Source organism: Ictalurus punctatus, chromosome 17 (assembly GCF_001660625.3).
Source record: "Ictalurus punctatus breed USDA103 chromosome 17, Coco_2.0, whole genome shotgun sequence".
NCBI lineage: Eukaryota > Metazoa > Chordata > Actinopteri > Siluriformes > Ictaluridae > Ictalurus > Ictalurus punctatus.
Window position 1 is genome coordinate 20,609,091 of NC_030432.2, and position 18,059 is coordinate 20,627,149.

Sequence of the window (18,059 nt, forward strand, 5' to 3'; positions counted from 1 at the left end):
AACAAGCTTTGACTCTTCAACTTTATTAAAGTTTTAAAGCAAAGCAACATAATAGTGATAAAATAGCTATACATATATATATATATATATATATATACACACACACACACACACACACACACACACACAGTGGATTTAGAAAATCTACACACCCATAAATCGTGTCAGAAACTTTTCTACCTTATTATAAAATGTTAACCTGTTAATTAAAGTGAAATACAATAAGAATCAGTTTTCTTGATAATATCCAACTACAAAAGCCATGGGCCACAGAAAGACTACAAAGCAGGCATGGGATCTCATTGTTGAAAAATATAAATCAGGAGAGGAGGATTACAAACAATTTCCAAGGCATTGCATATATCAACAAGAGGAGAAAATACGTCACGACAGGGACACTACTAAGAACTGCATGTCCCTCTAAATATGATGAGAAGACCAGAAGAAAACTGGTCAGAGAGTTTGCCAAGAGGCCTACATCGACGTTAAAAGAATTGCAGTAATTTCTTGAAAGAACTGTTTGCTCCCTAAATGTGACAATAATCTCCCAAATTCTTCATATGTCTAGGCTACAGGGTAGGGTGGCAAGATGGAAAACTTTTTAAACTAAATAAAACAGTTCTAATTAATCATCCAATTTTCCAAAACCCTGTGGATTAATGTCTAATGACATTAGATGAGACCAAAGATTAACTTTTTGGCCATAATACCAAAAGATGTGTTTGGCACAAAAGAACACCATCCCCATGGGGAAGCATGGGGCAGCAGCATCATACTTTGGGGCTGGTTTTCTTCAGCTGGAACTGGGGCTTTAATCAGGGTCAATTAACGTCACAGTGACAATAACTTAGGACACCAAAGAGACCTTTCTTCTGACTCTGAAAAACACCAGAAGAAAGATGCCTTGGATGCCTGCTCACCTGCATGAACATGCCATAGACCTGCTGCAAGGAGGCATGAGGTCTGCAAATGTGGCCAGAGCAATAAACTGCAATGTCTGTAATGTAAGACGCCTGAGACAGTGCTACAGGGAGACAGGAAGGACAGCTGATCGTCCTTGCAGTAGAAAATTACATGTAACCATGTGTCCCCCCAAATGGGATTGAGAACTTGCAAAAGCTTTGGTGGAAGAGTGGGCTAAGATGAGATTCAGAGATGGTAAGTGAAAATTAATTTGAGCTCAGTTTTGAATGTGATAGCAGCAAAGGTTCTGAATTCTTCTACACATCTGACATTGTAGTTACCTTATTTTTTTAATTTAACACAAGAAATTTGTTTATTTCTTTTTATTATAATGGAGTATTATTTTTGCAGATTGATACGGATGGGGGTCTGAATATTTTCAGAGAGCACTGTATATTATCCAGGCCCTTAACCAGACAATGGTTAAAGATATAAAATAAAAAATGGCTTTAACACACAGTAGGGTGTGTTTCCACCAGAAGACACGCAGAAAGACACAGCAGTTTGAGTAAGTTTTATTATTTCAAAAGAAACCGTCTTTGGCAAACCCAAAACAGAATTTTTGAAACATTAGAAATTTTTCAGATCAGCACAATACATTTGCTAATAGTGCATATGTCATGATTTCTCCTTGAGTCAGCGCTGCAGGATTGCAGTGAGCTCGGAAAACTGAAGCGCATGCGCGTGCACGAGCCAGGTGCACGAGCGCTCAGCGAACGCACACTTTTCGGTTTTCAATGACAGTGCCTTTGTTTACTTTGGACACGTGCTTTTTTATGATTATGTTCTGTCTCCTCCCCTGTTTTGTCATTAGTTGTTTCCCGAATGTGTGTCATCGTTTTCAGCTGGCCTGTGTTTAACCCATGATTACATTCGTCATGTAAACCCCTCGTGTCTCTGTGCAAATTATATAGTATTGAGTTTACCGCTTTATTAAGCGATTGTTTCCTCGTCTCATGTTAATGACATTGTTTCTCGTGTTGATTCCAGCCTAGCCCTGTTTATGCCCGTTTGCCGATCGCCTGACCTTTTGAATGTTATTAGACCATGCTTCTGTATCACGATTTAGATTTGTCTGCCTGCCTCTCTCTTTAATAAACATCTTTAACTGCACATGCATCCCTCCTCAACCTCTCTTATGTCCCGGTATGTGACAGCATACAGTTAAATAGTCTGCTTCATAACATTTCTTTGTTCTAGAAACATCCTGCATTCTGCAATAAGATATTATTTATGTAATTTATTAATCTATAGAAAAGATGCCATTAGAAAATTATAATAAGAGAAATTAGTGTTACAGTTTGTACACCCAAAAGAGGCATTGTAGCTCAGGGTGAAATTAAATCTGACACCTCTCTTATAGTTTCTGTAAATTCCTTTACTAACATTTCATTTCAAGTCACATAACCTCAGAATTGAGTTATTACCTACACAGAACCCAGCGTATAGAGGATGAGATTGAATGAATGTGGTGTGGACTCTGTGGAGGAGCCTCATCATGTCAGACATGCTGTAGAAGGACAGAGTTCCTGCACTGTGATCCACATACACTCCTATTCTGGAGGATGCTGGACCTCGGAGATCAGTCTTAATGTTGTTGTGCCAGAAAGCGACAGAGGAAGGAGAACACTGCAGACTCCAGGACTGATTGTTGAATCCAAACAAACTCTCACTTCCGCCTCCTTTTCTGCTGATCTCTTTATAGGAGACTGATATGGACACATCACCACTCCATTCCACCTCCCAGTAACTGAATCCACACACACTCTCCTTACACAACACCTGAGACCAAGAGTCAAATCTCTCTTGATGATCAGGATATCGCTGTTGTGTCCTACTGCGCTTCACCACTCTGTTCTTTTCAGACAGAATGAGTTGACGATGTGCTGTACTGGGATCCAGAGTCAGATAACAGAAATCTAAAACAATAAAATGTGCATAGGTTAGATGTTAATGGAAAGTTGTACCTCCGTGGTTAAGAACGTGGACAACTGCTTGAAAGGTTGTGAGTTAAAATCACAGCACCAATAAGCTGCCACTGCTGGGCCCTTGAGCAAGGCCTTTAACCCTTAATTGCTCACCTGTATAAATGTGATAAATGTAATTTGCGCTGGATAAGGGCTGTTTGTGTGTGTTTTACACTTACACTGCAGTAAATCCTCTCTGGTTTTCGGCTGTAAAGGTAATACCTGAAATGCTGCAGCTGTGGAAATAAAATGGAAACAGAAATATGACATGGAAACAGTTTAAAGCCTTGTTTCAGACAGATACATCAATTAAATTGCTACCTTGTGGACAGATTTGGTTGAATCCCTCCTCACAGATTTTCTCGACTCGTTGTTTCAGATCTGAGAGAGATTTCCTCACCCCATCAAATGAGAGATGTTGATTGACAGTGAAGCTGGGTGAGTCCTCAGATCCAGGAGAAACACAGAGAGATGGGAAAACCTACAAAGAGGAAACACATAATAGAGAAGGATAAAAGTGTAGGAGAGGAACGAATGAATCTCAGACTGAATCAGACCAAAGACACACTTGTGATCTCAGACAGGAACATTTATTGTTCCTGTCCATTTATTTACCTCGGTGTGCTGGCTCTGACTGAGCTCCATACTGAGAACACTGCCACACCCGCTGCCCTTGCCTCCAACTTCAACTTCTCCCATACCTCACGCCCCAACAGACAAGGGGATGGTACAGGTTCTCTTGTCTCCAAAAATGGAAATTTACATGTCTTTCTCCCCCTTGCTCCTACACTTGCTTTGAATTTCATGCTGTTACAGTTACTGACCCAGCCAAAATGCTCTTTCTTGTTATTTATCATCCTCCAGGTCAACTGGGGAAGTTCAACAAAGAGTTTGACATGCTACTATGCACCAACCTGGATGCCGGGACTCCTTTTGTGGTCCTCGGTGACATTCACCTAGACAAGCTGCATGCAGCTAATTTTCTTGCACTCCTTCCCACATTGGACCTCAAACAGTTCGCCACCCCAACAACTCACAAAGCCGGCAAACAGCTCGACCTCATCCTCACACGTAACTGCAACACACAAAATCTTCTTATTACTCCTCTCCACACCTCTGACCATTTCTTTATCCAGTTTTATATTTATCTCCCCTCACCCCCTTCACTGTCTCCACCTTCAATCTCCTTTCATCACAGTCTTCACTCCCTTTCCCTCTCACACATCATCTCCATTGTCACAACCTCAATTTCCTCTGATATCCACCTCTCCTCACTGGACTTAAACACCGCAACTGACATGCTATGTTCCACTCTAACATCTTCTCTTTACAGCATCTGCCCCCTAACCTCTAGACCAGCTCGCACATCATGTCCTAGCCCTTGGCTCTCAGAAGCCCTGTCTAACAACCGGGCCAAACTAAGAGCAGCTGAAAGGAAATGCCATAAATCTAACGATCCGACTGACCTAACCAATTACCAAACATTTCTCTCCTCTTTTTCCCATAGCATCTCCACTGCTAAAGCCATATACTACCAAGAGAAGATTGGCAGCTCTCCCATCACCTGTACTCTCTTCAAAACCTTTTCTTCTCTTCTCTGTCCCCCTCCTCCCCCTACCTCTCTCACTGCAGACGATTATGCCACTTTCTTTTCCAACAAGGTTAGATCAATCAGGAACCAGTTCTCAACCACAGACACACATAGACCGACTCCTCCACCATGTAACTCTCAACTGACCTCTTTCTCACCTCTCTCAGAGACTGATGTCTCAAAACTACTCCTCTCTAGCAATCCCACAACCTGCCCTCTTGACCCTATACCTTCTCACCTTCTTCAGTCCATCTCTCCCACACTATTACCTGCACTCACACATATCTTTTACACATCCCTCTCTACTGGCACATACCCTACCTCACTTACAAAGGTTACCCCACTGCTTAGAAAAACTGTCACTTAACCCTGCTGTGGTTGACAACTACAGACCTGTTTCCCTTCTCCCTTTTCTTTCCAAAATTTTCAATCAACTCTCCATTTTTCCTCACACAGAACAACCTCCTGGAAACCAATCAGTCTGGCTTCAAAAGCAGTCACTCTACAGAGATTGCTCTGGTTTCTGTCACTGGAACATTATGACTAGCAAGATTAACCTCTAGATCATCTGTCCTCATCCTACTCAATCTCTCTGCTGCTTTAGACACTGTGAATCATCAGATCCTACTGTCAGCTCTCTCCAGCCTGGGCATCATCTGAATGACTGCTGCTGGGTGCTGGGTGGAATCCTATCTCTCAGACAGATCCTTCAAGGTATTGTGGAGTGAGGTATTTCTGAAACTCAGCAACTCACAACTGGTGTTCCTCAGGGGTCATTTCTGGGACCACTACTCTTTTCTATTTATACTAAATCTCTGTGGCAGGTGATTGAGTCTCATGGCTTCTCATACAATTGCTATGCTGATGACACCCAGCTCTATCTGTCCTTCCAGCCTGATGATCCATCTGTCTCTGCACGAATCTCTGCTTGCCTTTCGGACATCTCGGACTGGATAAGGGAACACCACCTTAAGCTCAACTTTGCAAAATCTAAGCTTCTTTTCATTCAGCGTCATCCCAGCCTGCCCCTCAAATCAACCACAACCTCACTGCACAGCTCAGCTCAACCACACTCAAGCCAATCAGGACAGCCAGGATCCTTGGAGTGACATTTTTTAAACAGCTTCAAGTTTACAGACCACATTTCAACAACTGCATGGTTCTGTAGGTTCATTCTGTATAACATCAAGAAAATCAGACCCTATCTCCCCGAACAGGCTACACAGCTACTAATCCAGGTTCTTGTCATATCAAAACTGGACTACTGCAATGCACTACTCTCAGGCCTCCCAGCCAGCTCCATCAAACCCCTTTAGATGATACAGAATGCAACAGTATGTCTGGTCTTCAACTAGCTCAAAAGGACCCACATCACACCCCTCTTCATCTCCCTCCACTGGCTTCCTGTAGCTGCCCATATCAAACTCAAGGCTTTGATGCTCACATACAAGACCTTGTCTGGAACAGCAGCCACCCCCCACCCCCCCAACCTCAACACTCTCCTGAAGGCTTACGTTCCTTCACGCAATCTGCAATCGATTAACGACCGAAGCTTAGTAGTGCCTACTCAGCATGGCTCAAGGTCCCTTTCCAGAACCTTCACACTAACTGTCCCTCAGTGGTGGAATAAACTTCCAACTTCAATACGGACCGCAGAATCTGTCACTATCTTCAAAAAAAAACAAACGTCCCAGCTCTTCCATGAGCATGTAATTAACCCCTCAAAAGCCAACCACACATCATCCTTCATTTTAAAAAAACAAAACAAAAAACATACTCTGACTTTCACACCTCTACTCTGGCACTTTGCTTTTCTAGAGCTCAATTAAAAAAATCTTATATTTCCTTATATATGCTTATATTTCCTCATTTGTAAGCCGCTTTGGATAAAAGCACCTGCTAAATGAAAAAATGTAAATGCTGTAATGAGCTTTTAGGAGGAAGCTTTGTGATGAACAGCGCCCTCTGTAGATCAGACAGTGAGTGTTACCTGGAGGAAGTGGATGTGATCGTGTGTGTGTGAAAGCTGCTCCAGCTCAGATATTCTCCTCTTAAGATCAGCAATCTCCTGCTCCAGTTGCTTCAGGTGTCGTTCAGCTCGACTCAGTTCAGCTTTCTCCTGAGCTCTGATCAACTCCTTCACCTCAGAGTACTTTTTCTCCATGGAGCTGATCAGCTCAGTAAAGATCTTCTCACTCTCATCTACTGCTGCCTGTGAACGCCTCTGTTAGACACACACACACACACACACACACACACACACACACATATATGATGGAGCTCCATTTAAAGATCAACTTTCTCCTACAGTGACCCTATACTGTCTACATTGTGTGTGTGTGTGTGTGAGAGAGAGAATGTTTAGAGGAATGTCTCTTCTCACTCCTCACCTTAATAGTGTCCACATTCTGTCTCAGCTCCTGCACCTTCTTCTGCTTCTCCTGGATCCTCTGCTGGAATTTCATCTGCTCCTCCTGCAGTTCATTCTGAGGCCAAATAAAATACATTTAATCATTCTGCATCATGAGCTCAGTGTGGCAATGTTAACATTTAACATGCCTAAAATAAATACATTTGACTCAGGTTCTATAGAATTGTAGTGTATAGCCCCAATTCCAAAAAAGTTGGTACGCTGTGTAAAATAAGAATGCAATGATTTGCTAATCTTATAAACCAATATGTTATCCATAATAGAACATAGAAAACATTCTAAATGTTTATAGTGAGGAAATGTACAATTTTAAGAAAAAAAAATCATGGATGCCACGCCCGCTAAACTTAAGAGGACTATAGAGGACCATCCGGCTTTTTATTAGCACTCAGTTAAAAAGCCTGCATCTTTGATAGTATTGGGGTGCATTAGTGCCTATGGAATGGGCAGCTTGTACATCTGGAAAGACACCATCAATGCTGAAAGGTATATACAGGTTTTAGAGCAACATATCAGTCTAAATTTCATCCCATCTTTACTTCTGAGAGACTCTGCCTCTCTAAGATACCCTTTTCATACGCAATCATGTTACTGACCTGTTACCAATTAACCTACTTAGTTGCAAAATGTTCCTCCGGCTGTTTCTTTTTGTATGCACGCCTCACTGGACTGCAATGCCCCTCCTGGTTGGTAGGGGGCACCTCTCTCTAGACTCATGCTGAACTCTGCTAATCATTAGGCCTGATTTGTTTCACCTGGGTTTTCCCCTATTTAAGCAGCCTTGGACTATGCCTCATTGTTTAGTCTTTGGCCTATAGCACTTGTTTTCTCTTGCAAGCTAAATCTGTGTTGTTTGTGTTTTGGGGCCTGTCTGTCTGTCCCCTTATTGTTGCTTTTAGTCAGTAAAGACTCTATTGTGGATTATCTCTGCCTAGTTGCCTCTGCTCTTGGGGTCATCATGTGGGGAATAGCTCTGCCAGTAAACTCACTGACTTTGTACATGAGACCCCAGTTTGATTCCCACCTAAGACTTGTTATACTCTTTAGTAACACTTACCTTCTCAGCCTTTTGTTGCCCCATCCCAACTCTTGAGACATATTGCGGCTATCAATGTCAAAATTACCTTATTGTTTTCCTTAAAGTGGTACATTTCCTCAAATTAAACATTTGATGTTTTCTGTGTTCTATTGTGAATAACATATAGGTTTGAGATTTGCAAATCACTGCATTCTGTTTTTATTTACGTTTTACACAGTGCCTCATCTTTTTTTGGAATTGGGCTTGTATTAGTATTTAGTATTGGTATACCATGCGACTGTTATAGCTACCACTGTTTACAGCTATGCACACCAGTCAGGCAATGGTGCTTTCACAACTTGCTGCTTTTGCACTATCTCTTTCAAGTATGGGGAATGTTCCTCAATTCTTCTACATATAAATGCTTTTAAAACTGAGTGGTTTTCACTCTACCTTGATGTCGTGACAAGTGAACACTAGACCTCTGTCACTATGTATCCGAAAGATAACGTTTCCACACTGAAACACACCTGTAAGGCATCTCTAAGCTCGCACCCGTTGTGTCTCTTCTCACCCCTTACACATCAGCCCCATCTTGTGAAGCATTGCAGACATACTGTCTCTCTCCATTTGAAACATTGCATACACTCTACTCCCTCATCACTCTAATGGATTGGAGACACTCTGAAGCATAAATGCACCCTCTCTCAGGGATCACCGACTCTCGTACTGTCTCCTTCACACTTTTATGATCTCTACAGTTGTAGCCTGTTTTCCTAATCAATGGCAGCCCAATTGTCTTTCACTAGCCACTTTATCCCAGACCAAGATACTGGGTCTCAGAAATAATTAACAAGATACAGCATGCATCAGTTTGAACTCTTTGGGGCCTGCTGGGGTTCCCACACTAGGGGTATGTAGTTTCAAGCAGTAGGAATCCATGCCAGTGGTGTTTAGGGTGATGCCTCCACTGCAAACAAGGCATAAAAATGTAGGATGGTCAGGACTTGGCGTCATTTTCCTAAAATGTTTTTGAACCCCTGATCTAGCACAAAGCAGAAGCAAGTCAGAAGTTCATCTCAAATTTTCATGTTTTTTTTTTCATCTTTTTGCAGTAACAATCACATTGCATGTTATGTAGATGTGGTCTGTAATCAAAACTGAGTTCTTAAACATCTTTTGCAAATTCTAATTGTCACACAATACATAGTTTCTATGTATAGAAAATATATGTAAACGTGTCTAAAACAAAATTTGCTTTATTACAAAGTAACAAGTTTCAAATGAAAGAATTACTTAAACATCAACACTTAGAGGTTTAACAAGGTCATTATGCACTGTTGTGTTGCTGTACAATTCGGTAAAATTATTGTTGAGTGTTGGCTGTTTAAAGTGGACTGACTGGTTTGACATGTTTAACACTTCCTTAACAACAACCCTTGTTGAACAACAAAAAATCACTTCACACTTCATATATATGCAACTGACAAATGGGGGATGTGCAGTACAGTGATGTGAGGTAAAATGGCAAGGGACTAATTACAGTGAAAATGACATGAGTCAGAAATTTGCAAAAAGGCAAGATAGAACATGAGGTATGATACCAGCAATAATACTGAGATGTAATGGCAGAATGACACTGCAGTGCAAATGATGTGGACAAATTAAGATATGTATTATTATTATTATTATTATTATTATTATTATTATTATTTATTTATTTATTTATTTATTTTACAAAATAAGAATATAACATTAAAATAATGATTCATGTATTGATTCTGGAATTGGTTTTTTAAAATAGTTTTAACTAGGGATCAAGGGAAGCATTTTGTTATTTTTTGTATGGTACTAATAAAATAATCCTTCCCAATTTGAGGTTTCTAGCAGGTGACTTTTCATGAGCAGACAGACAGCAGCAGAGGTGTGAGGCGTGGCAGAATGGGGGTGTATATCACAAGGAGACAATAAAGAATTCATTTTCAGTGAATGGGGCATGCCTGCATTGTGCACAAAACAGAGAGCATGCGCAATCCTGTGTAAAACTGCCTGAAATGAACTGTGAACAAGTGTCTGAAAGCTGCATGCCCCCATGCCACACCTGAGTGTGTTGCCACCCTAGGTGGTTGCCGATATGGCTTATGCCAGCATCTACCACTGCATAGAATTTGTATAAACTGACTTTGAAAAGAATAATGACATCCAGTTCTTACCTGTTTTTCAGTTCTTTCTGCTTTAGTTGAAACTGTATCATGGCCTTTATGTTTATCCATCATACACAAGTAACAGATGAAGCTTTGGTCAGTACGACAGTACATCTCGCTGAGTTTGTCATGTTCTGAGCAGATCTTCTCCTGGAGCTCTGCACGGGGTTCAACTAACTTGTGCTTCTTAAAGGCAGGAGCCTGATTGTGAGGTTTAATATGATCTTCACAATAGGAGGCCAGACACACCAGACAGGAATTAATGGCTTTACGTTTTCTCCCAATGCAGGAATCACACTCCACATCTCCAGGTCCAGCATAACGGGGAGCAGGAGAAACAGCTTGGAGTTCAGTCTCATTTTGTTTCTCCACCATTTCAGCCAGCATGTTGTTCCTGCATAGAACAGGCCTTGGAGTGAAAGTCTTTCTACACCTGGGGCAGCTGTAGACACCCTTCACATCCTCCTGATCCCAGAAGCCAATAATGCACACCTCACAGAAATTGTGGCCACAGGTTGTAGTCACTGGATCCTTCAGATGATCCAGACACACCGGACAGATGAACTGATCCTGATCTACTGAAATACTGGCTTCTGCCATTTCCCTGCACTCACACACTCACTCACAAAGGAAAATTTGTGAGTTTCGTTTTCTGTGAAAAGAGCTTCCTGGTTCTGTTTGTGGTGTAGTGTGACAGAGAGTGTAGGTGTGGCTTTAAAGAGGCAGGGAGTTCAGGTTTTATAGAATACGTGTAGAGAATTCTTTTGTGTAAATGTGATTCTCTGTGATTTACAAATTCTCATTAATTGAATTCTGAATTGTTATAAATATCTTTGCTAATATGATCATATACTGTGCAGTGGTGCTTGAAAGTTTGTGAACCCTTTAGAATTTTTTATATTTCTGCATAAATATGACCTAAAACATCTTCAGATTTTCACACAAGTCCTAAAAGTAGACAAAGAGAACTATTAAACCAATTAAACAATGTCACGTATCGGGAAACTCTGGACTCCACTTCCCATCAGCCACTGCACTGCTCTAGTTGTCACATGACCACCTGCACCTGATTCATGTTTTGGGTAATGAGCACTCATGTGTATATATAGGCCTTGTCTGCACCATTAGCTTGTCTTTTGTTGTCTTAGACCCCTGTGTTCCATGTTTCTTGATTTTGTTAGTGTATGTTTAGTTTTGCCACAGTATTCTGCCAAGTAGTCTTAGATTCATGTTGTTTATGTCTCAGTGTTTGTTTCATGCCACAGTAGTTTTCCAAGCTGTCATAGTGTATTCGTTTCTTAGTACGTTTCCTTCAATAAATGTCATTATCTGCACCTGCTTCTGGCTCACCCACGACTCGTGACAAACAAATGGGACAAGAAATATTATACTTGTTCGTTTATTTATTGACGAAAAATAACCCAATCTTTCAGATCTGTGAGTTGCAAAAGTATGTGAAACTCTAGGATTAGCAGTTAATTGAAGGTGAAATTAGAGTCAGGTGTTGACCATCAATGGGCTGACCATCAGCTGTGAATGAGCACCCTGCAATACAACCCCAATTCCAAAAAAGCTGGGACACTGTGTAAAATGTAACTAAAAACAGAATGCAATGATTTGCAAATCTCATAAACCCATGTTATTCACAACAGAACATAGAAAACATATCAAATGTTTGAACTGAGGAAATGCACCATTTTAAGGGGAAAAAATTAAGCTAATTTTGAATTTGATGGCAGAAACACATTTCAAAAAGGTTGGGATGGAAAAGTACGTGTTACTAAAATGAAACAGCTAGAGGAGCATTTTGAAACTAATTAGGTTAATAGGCAACAGGTCAGTAACAAGATGAAAAAAAGAGTATCTTAGAGAGGCAGAGTCTCTCTTTTTTTCCTGATAGCCTTTAAAAACATCTTTGATAAAAGTAGAACGCATTGAAATCATTCTCATGGCTGAATCTGGAAGCTGTTGCAAGACTGCGATGGACATGCAATTACATGCATAAAACCAGGAGTGTTTACACGAGTTCATTGTGCCAAGTTATCAACGCAATCCTGACTCCAAGTTCTATAGACAGTTACTTTTGTCACATCTTGAGACGTAAGGGAGATTAGGACGGATGCAATTGCAGTTAACAGTTTTACTGAGGGAGACACAGGCAGATAAATCCAGATCGTAACCCAAAAATGTAGTACGAAAACATGCAAAAGGTCAGGTGATCGGCAAACAGGCATAAACGGGGCAAAGCAGGATTCAAGGCCGCGGTCACAGAAATCAGGTCAAAATACAAAACAAGAAACATAAACTATGACCAGGAACTGGGAGCGGAAAAACCAGCATGGACTAAATGCACTAGTCTAGCAATGAAACATAACATGGACAGAGACTGTGACTAAGACTCTATATCTAACGTAATTATCTATAACGTATCTAAACTAATCTAATCTAATACTCCACGCCGTGTGCTGAGAGGCACGCTATATATATACAAACATAATGAGCGTATTATGTGCTGACGGCTGACACCAATCTAGACACACGCTTACACAATAGCCAATGACAGAACAGGGAGGAGACATAACAGAAACATAACAAAAGCACGTATCCATAGTAAACCATGTCACGGTTGTCAACATACGAACAGCGGGCGCTCGCACACCTTGCTCGTCCACGCGTGCCCACATGCTCTCCAGCACGCTGCTTAAAGGGGAAACCGTGACAACTTTGAGCTATCCATCTTCTATACCATTTATCCTCTTCAGGGTCAGAGGGAACCTGGAGCCTATCCCAGGGAGCATCGGGCACAAAGCGGGGTACATTCTGGACAGGGTGCCAATTAAATCTGACACCTCAGTTCAAATTTTATTTTCTAAAACCTTTTACTGACATTTCATTTTGGAACACCCAACCTCACAGCTGAGTTATTACCTACACCGAACCCAGCGTATAGAGGCTGACAGAATGTGGTGTGGACTCTGTGGAGGAGCTTCATCGTGCCAGAGATGCTGTAGAAGGACAGAGTTCCTACAATGTGATCCACATACACTCCTATTCTGGAGGATGCTGGACCTGGGAGTACAGTTTTAATGTTGTTGTGCCGGAAAATGACAGAGGAAGGAGAACACACCAGACTCCAGGACTGACTGTTGTATCCAAACACACACTCATTACCCTGCCCTTTCCTGCTGAGCTCTTTATATGACACTGATATGAAAGCAAAACCGCTCCACTCCACTTCCCAGTAACAGCGTCCACACACACTCTCCTTAGACAACATTTGAGGCCAGTAGTCAAATCTCTCAGGATGAACAGGGCATTGCTGTTGTGTCCTACTGTGTGTCACTGCTCTGTTCTTCTCAGACAGAATAAGGGAAGGATGTGCTGTGTTGGGATCCAAAGTCAGATAACAGAAATCTAAAACAATAAAATGTCCACAGTTTAGATGTTAGTCACAGGATATAAAAAGTGTGTGTGAGACACCTGTCTGTGTTTCTGTCCTCCTAATTCAGCTCTATATTAAATATTTTATATATTAAATATCAGTCATCAGGTACAAATATATCAGATTTAAATACAAAACACAGATATGTGTTGGGGGTTGGGGATGGGGACTTGTGTTATACTTACACTGCAGAAAATCCTTTCTGCTTTTCTGCTGTGAAGGTAATATCTGAAGTGCCGCAGCTGTGGAGAGACAAAAATATGACATGGAAACAGTTTCAAGCCTTGTTTCAGACAGATACATCAATTAAATTGCCACCTTAGTGGGTCAACATTCCAAATTTCAATTTAAGGCATCAACTACAATTTTCTCAGATAAATATAACATTAGTTTGTGGATTTGTGATTATGTTCCATTGACTTTGTTTGTCTGGTAAATTTATCTTGATGTAATTTACAAAGCTTGCTTGTTTACCTTGTGGACAGATTTTGTTGAATTCCTCCTCACAGATCTCCTCGACTCGTTTTTTCAGATCTGAGAGAGGTTTCCTCACTCCATCAAATGAGAGATGTTGATTGACAATGATGCTGGGTGAGGCCTCCCTTTGAGGAGAAGCACAGAGAGACGGGAAACTCTACAGAGAGGAAACACATAATAGAGAAGGAGAAAAGTGTAGGAGAGGAACGAATGAATCTCAGACTGAATCAGACCAAACACACACTTGTGATCTCAGACAGGAACATTTATTGTTGCTGTAATGAGCTTTTAGTAGGAAACTTTGTGAGGAACAGCGCCCTCTGTAGATCAGACAGTGAATGTTACCTGGAGGAAGTGGATGTGATCGTGTGTGTGTGAAAGCTGCTCCAGCTCAGTGACTCTCCTCTTAAGATCAGCAATCTCCTGCTCCAGTTGCTTCAGGAGTCGTTCAGCTCGACTCAGTTCAGCTTTCTCCTGAGCTCGGATCAACTCCTTCACCTCCGAGCGCTTTTTCTCCATGGAGCTGATCAGCTCAGTAAAGGTCTTCTCACTCTCATCTACTGCTGCCTGCGAATGCCTCTGTTAGAGCACACACAAACACACACACACACACACACACACACACACACACACACACACATGCACACACACACACACAATGGAGCTCTATTTAAAGATCATCTCTTTCTATTACAGTGACCCTATACCAGGGGTGGGCAATCTTATCCGGAAAGGTCCGGTGTGGGTGCAGGTTTTCATTCCAACCAAGCAGGAGCCACACCTGATTCCACCTGTTTAATCAGTTGATCTTGGCTTTCAATAGATTCAGGTATGGCTTCTGCTTGGTTGGAATGAAAACCTGCACCCACACCGGCCCTTTCCGAATAAGATTGGACACCCCTGCCCTATACTGTCCATAAAGTGTGTGTGTGTGTGTGTGTGTGTGTGTGTGTGTGTGTATGTGTGTTTCACTCCTCACCTTAATAGTGTCCACAGTCTGTCTCAGCTCCTGCATCTTCTTCTGCTTCTCCTGGATCCTCTGCTGGGATTTCATCTGCTTCTCCTTTACCTCATTCTAAGACCAAATAAAATACATTTCATTATTTCTGCATCAGGAGCTCAGTGTGTCGATAATAACTGCAAATAAATATATTTCACTCCTGTTCTATAGAATTATAGAGTAAAAAAACAAAGTATACCTAATTGTAAAATTGGAAAAAAATTCCAACTCTCATAGTTCAGCAATATTCACCCTGAATACGATGCCTAATTGACTTTCTCTAGCCACTTTATCACAGACCAAGACACTGGGTCTCAGAAAGGATTCACAAGATACAGCATACATCAGTCTGAACTCTTTGGGACCTGTCTATCTAGTGCTCGGGTTCCCACACTAGAGGTCTGTAATTTAAACCAGTAGAAGTCCATGCCAGTGGTGTTTAGGGTGATGCCTCCTCCTCCAACAAGGCATAAAGATGTAGAGTCCTCAAGATTTGGGGTCAAAGAAAATTCATAATGTCCATTTGGGGTCATTTTGCCAAAATGTTTTGGAAACCAGTCAGAACTTTTTTTCAGAGTTTTCCCCACTTTTTGCACTAACACAATCATATTTCACGCCATGTAGGTGTGGTCTGTAATCGAAAATGAGTTTTTAAACATTTTTTGCAAATTGTTTGCCAGTTGTTACAGTGTCACGTAATGGAGGTTAGGACGGATGCGAGTGCAGACAAGAGGTTTATTAAAGAGAGGCAGGCAGACCCAAATCATGAAACAAAAGCGTGGGTCAGGCGATCTGCAAACGGGCATAAAACAGGCAGGGCACAGCACGTAACAAGAAACAAGAAACAAGATTAAAAACTATTAAACAAACCACGAGGAACAAACTACAAAGGCTTGGTACGCGGAAACACTCAGGTAATACTTCACAAAGTACAAAGAGGCACAAGGGGTTTAAATGACAAACGTGCTTCGAGTTCACCCTTCAGGTTTCGGACCACGGTGCGTGATACAGTGCTAGTGCAAGGGGAAATCATGACACACAGTATGCAGTAAGTTTTCGTAAACATATGTAAACATGTCTAAAATAAAATACATTACAATGTAACAGAAGTTTCAAATGAAAGAATTATTTAAACATCAACGTCTTTACAACACTGTTACAGAGCTTTAACATGGTCATTGTGCACTGTCCTGTTGCTGTACAATTCTGTAAGAACACTGTTGGGTTCTGGCTGTTTAAACGGCACTGACCGGTCTGACGTTTAACATTTCCTTATCTACAACCCTTTGACTTTTAGTAAAACTTCACAGTGAATGAAAGTCATAAAAACCAATTTAATCAACTGAACAGAAATGAGATTTTACAAAAAAAAAATTTGTATAAACGGACTTTGAAAAGAATAATAACATGCAGTTCTCACCTGTTTTTCAGTTCTTTCTGCTTTAGTTGAAACTGCATCATGACCTTTGTGTTCATCCATCGTACACAAGTAACAGATGAAGCTTTGGTCAGTACGACAGTAGATCTCAATCACGTTGTCATGCTGAGAGCAGATCTTCTCTTGGAGCTCTGCACGGGCTTCAACTAACTTGTGCTTCTTTAAGGCAGGAGCCTGATAGTGAGGTTTAAGATGATCTTCACAATAGGAGGCCCGACACTCCATACATGAATTAATGGCTTTACGTTTTCTCCCAGTGCAGGAATCACACTCCACATCTTTAGGTCCAGTGTAACGGTGAGCAGGAGAAGCTGCTTGGAGTTCAGTCTTATTTTGTTTTTCCACCATTTCAGCCAGCATGTTGTTCCTGCATAGAACAGGCCTTGGAGTGAAAGTCTCTCTACACTGGGGACAGCTGTAGACGCCTGTCAGATCCTCTTTATCCCAGTAGCCATTAATACACACCTTACAGAAATTGTGGCCACAGGTTGTAGTCACTGGATCCTTCAGACGATCCAGACACACTGGACAGATGAACCGATCCTGATCTACTGAAATACTGGCTTCTGCCATTTTCCTGCACTCACACACTCACTCAGAAAGGAAAATTTGTGAGTTTCGTTTTCTGCAAAAAGAGCTTCCTGGTTCTGTTTGTGGTGTAGTGTGACAGAGAGCGTAGGTGTGGCTTTAAAGAGGCAGGGAGTTCAGGTTTTAAAGAATACATGTAGTGTTCTTTTGTGATTTTCTGTGATTTACATACAGTTGCAATCAATATTATTGAACCCCCATTGCAAATTAGGTTTATGGTCAAAATTTCCAGACTTTCAGCTGTTTGCAATGAACAAATCAAACAAAATCAATTGAAATAGTTCAACACAATGAATGCTTAAAGTGGCTTCCCCAAATTCAACTAAAAAGCAACTTATATTGACTCCTACAGTTTCATAATTATTCAACCCCTTGAATAGAATCCCTAACAACAGTACAAATATGCTAAACAGGTGTTGTCTCAAGCACACCTGATGCAATTAATCAAGGGCTTCATTAGTTGCACCAGGTGTGCTTGAGCTTGTACACGTGAAATACCTGAACTGGCTAGGTGCAGAAAATTATTGAACTACCTGGACGGGGCAGAAAAAGGAAGCTATCAACGGCTGCAAGCAGATTTCTGAGAAGGCAGGTTGTGAAAAACCTTCGAGTGACTGCAAAAGACCTGCAGCAAGACTTGGTGGCAACAGGCACTGAGGTTTCAGTGAGCATAGTAAGGTGTGTACTAAACGCAGAAGGTTTCCAAGCCAGAACTCCAAGACGTTCACCACTACTGACCCCAAATCACAAGAAAGGTCACTCAAAATCATATAAATAAGCCACAGACATTTTGCGATTCTGTTCTGTGGAGCGATGAAACAAAACAGGAACTTTTCGGCACGATGGATCAGCGGTATGTCTGGAGGAAAAATATCAAAGAAAGAACCCTCTGTCCACACTCACGCATGATGGTGGCTTGGTGATGCTCTGGGGCTGCTTT

General features: G+C 41.4%; 1 protein-coding gene across 1 annotated transcript; it reads right to left on the minus strand.

Moving 5' to 3' along the window:
- Positions 1-1,462: 1,462 nt before the first annotated feature.
- Positions 1,463-17,274, minus strand: LOC108278123 (E3 ubiquitin/ISG15 ligase TRIM25). The gene is made up of 12 exons (XM_053687528.1): positions 16,514-17,274; positions 15,073-15,168; positions 14,439-14,672; positions 14,091-14,250; positions 13,802-13,858; positions 13,068-13,588; positions 10,184-10,792; positions 6,912-7,007; positions 6,512-6,745; positions 3,252-3,411; positions 3,110-3,166; positions 1,463-2,882 (listed from the first exon to the last, which is right to left on the minus strand). The coding sequence occupies exons 1-12, from the start codon at positions 17,102-17,104 to the stop codon at positions 2,353-2,355; spliced, it is 3,345 nt and encodes a 1,114-aa protein (XP_053543503.1). The 5' UTR covers positions 17,105-17,274; the 3' UTR covers positions 1,463-2,352.
- Positions 17,275-18,059: the final 785 nt, after the last annotated feature.

Excerpts from the sequence above, each read along its gene's own strand:
- LOC108278123 (XM_053687528.1), bottom strand. The coding sequence starts at position 17,104 with ATGGCAGAAGCCAGTATTTCAGTAGATCAGGATCGGTTCATCTGTCCA. Across the intron at positions 14,673-15,072 it reads AGACTGTGGACACTATTAAG|AGGCATTCGCAGGCAGCAGT; the intron begins GTGAGGAGTGAA and ends GTGCTCTAACAG. Across the intron at positions 10,793-13,067 it reads TGAGGTTGGGTGTTCCAAAA|GTGTGTGAGTGCAGGGAAAT; the intron begins TGAAATGTCAGT and ends CTTTGTGAGTGA.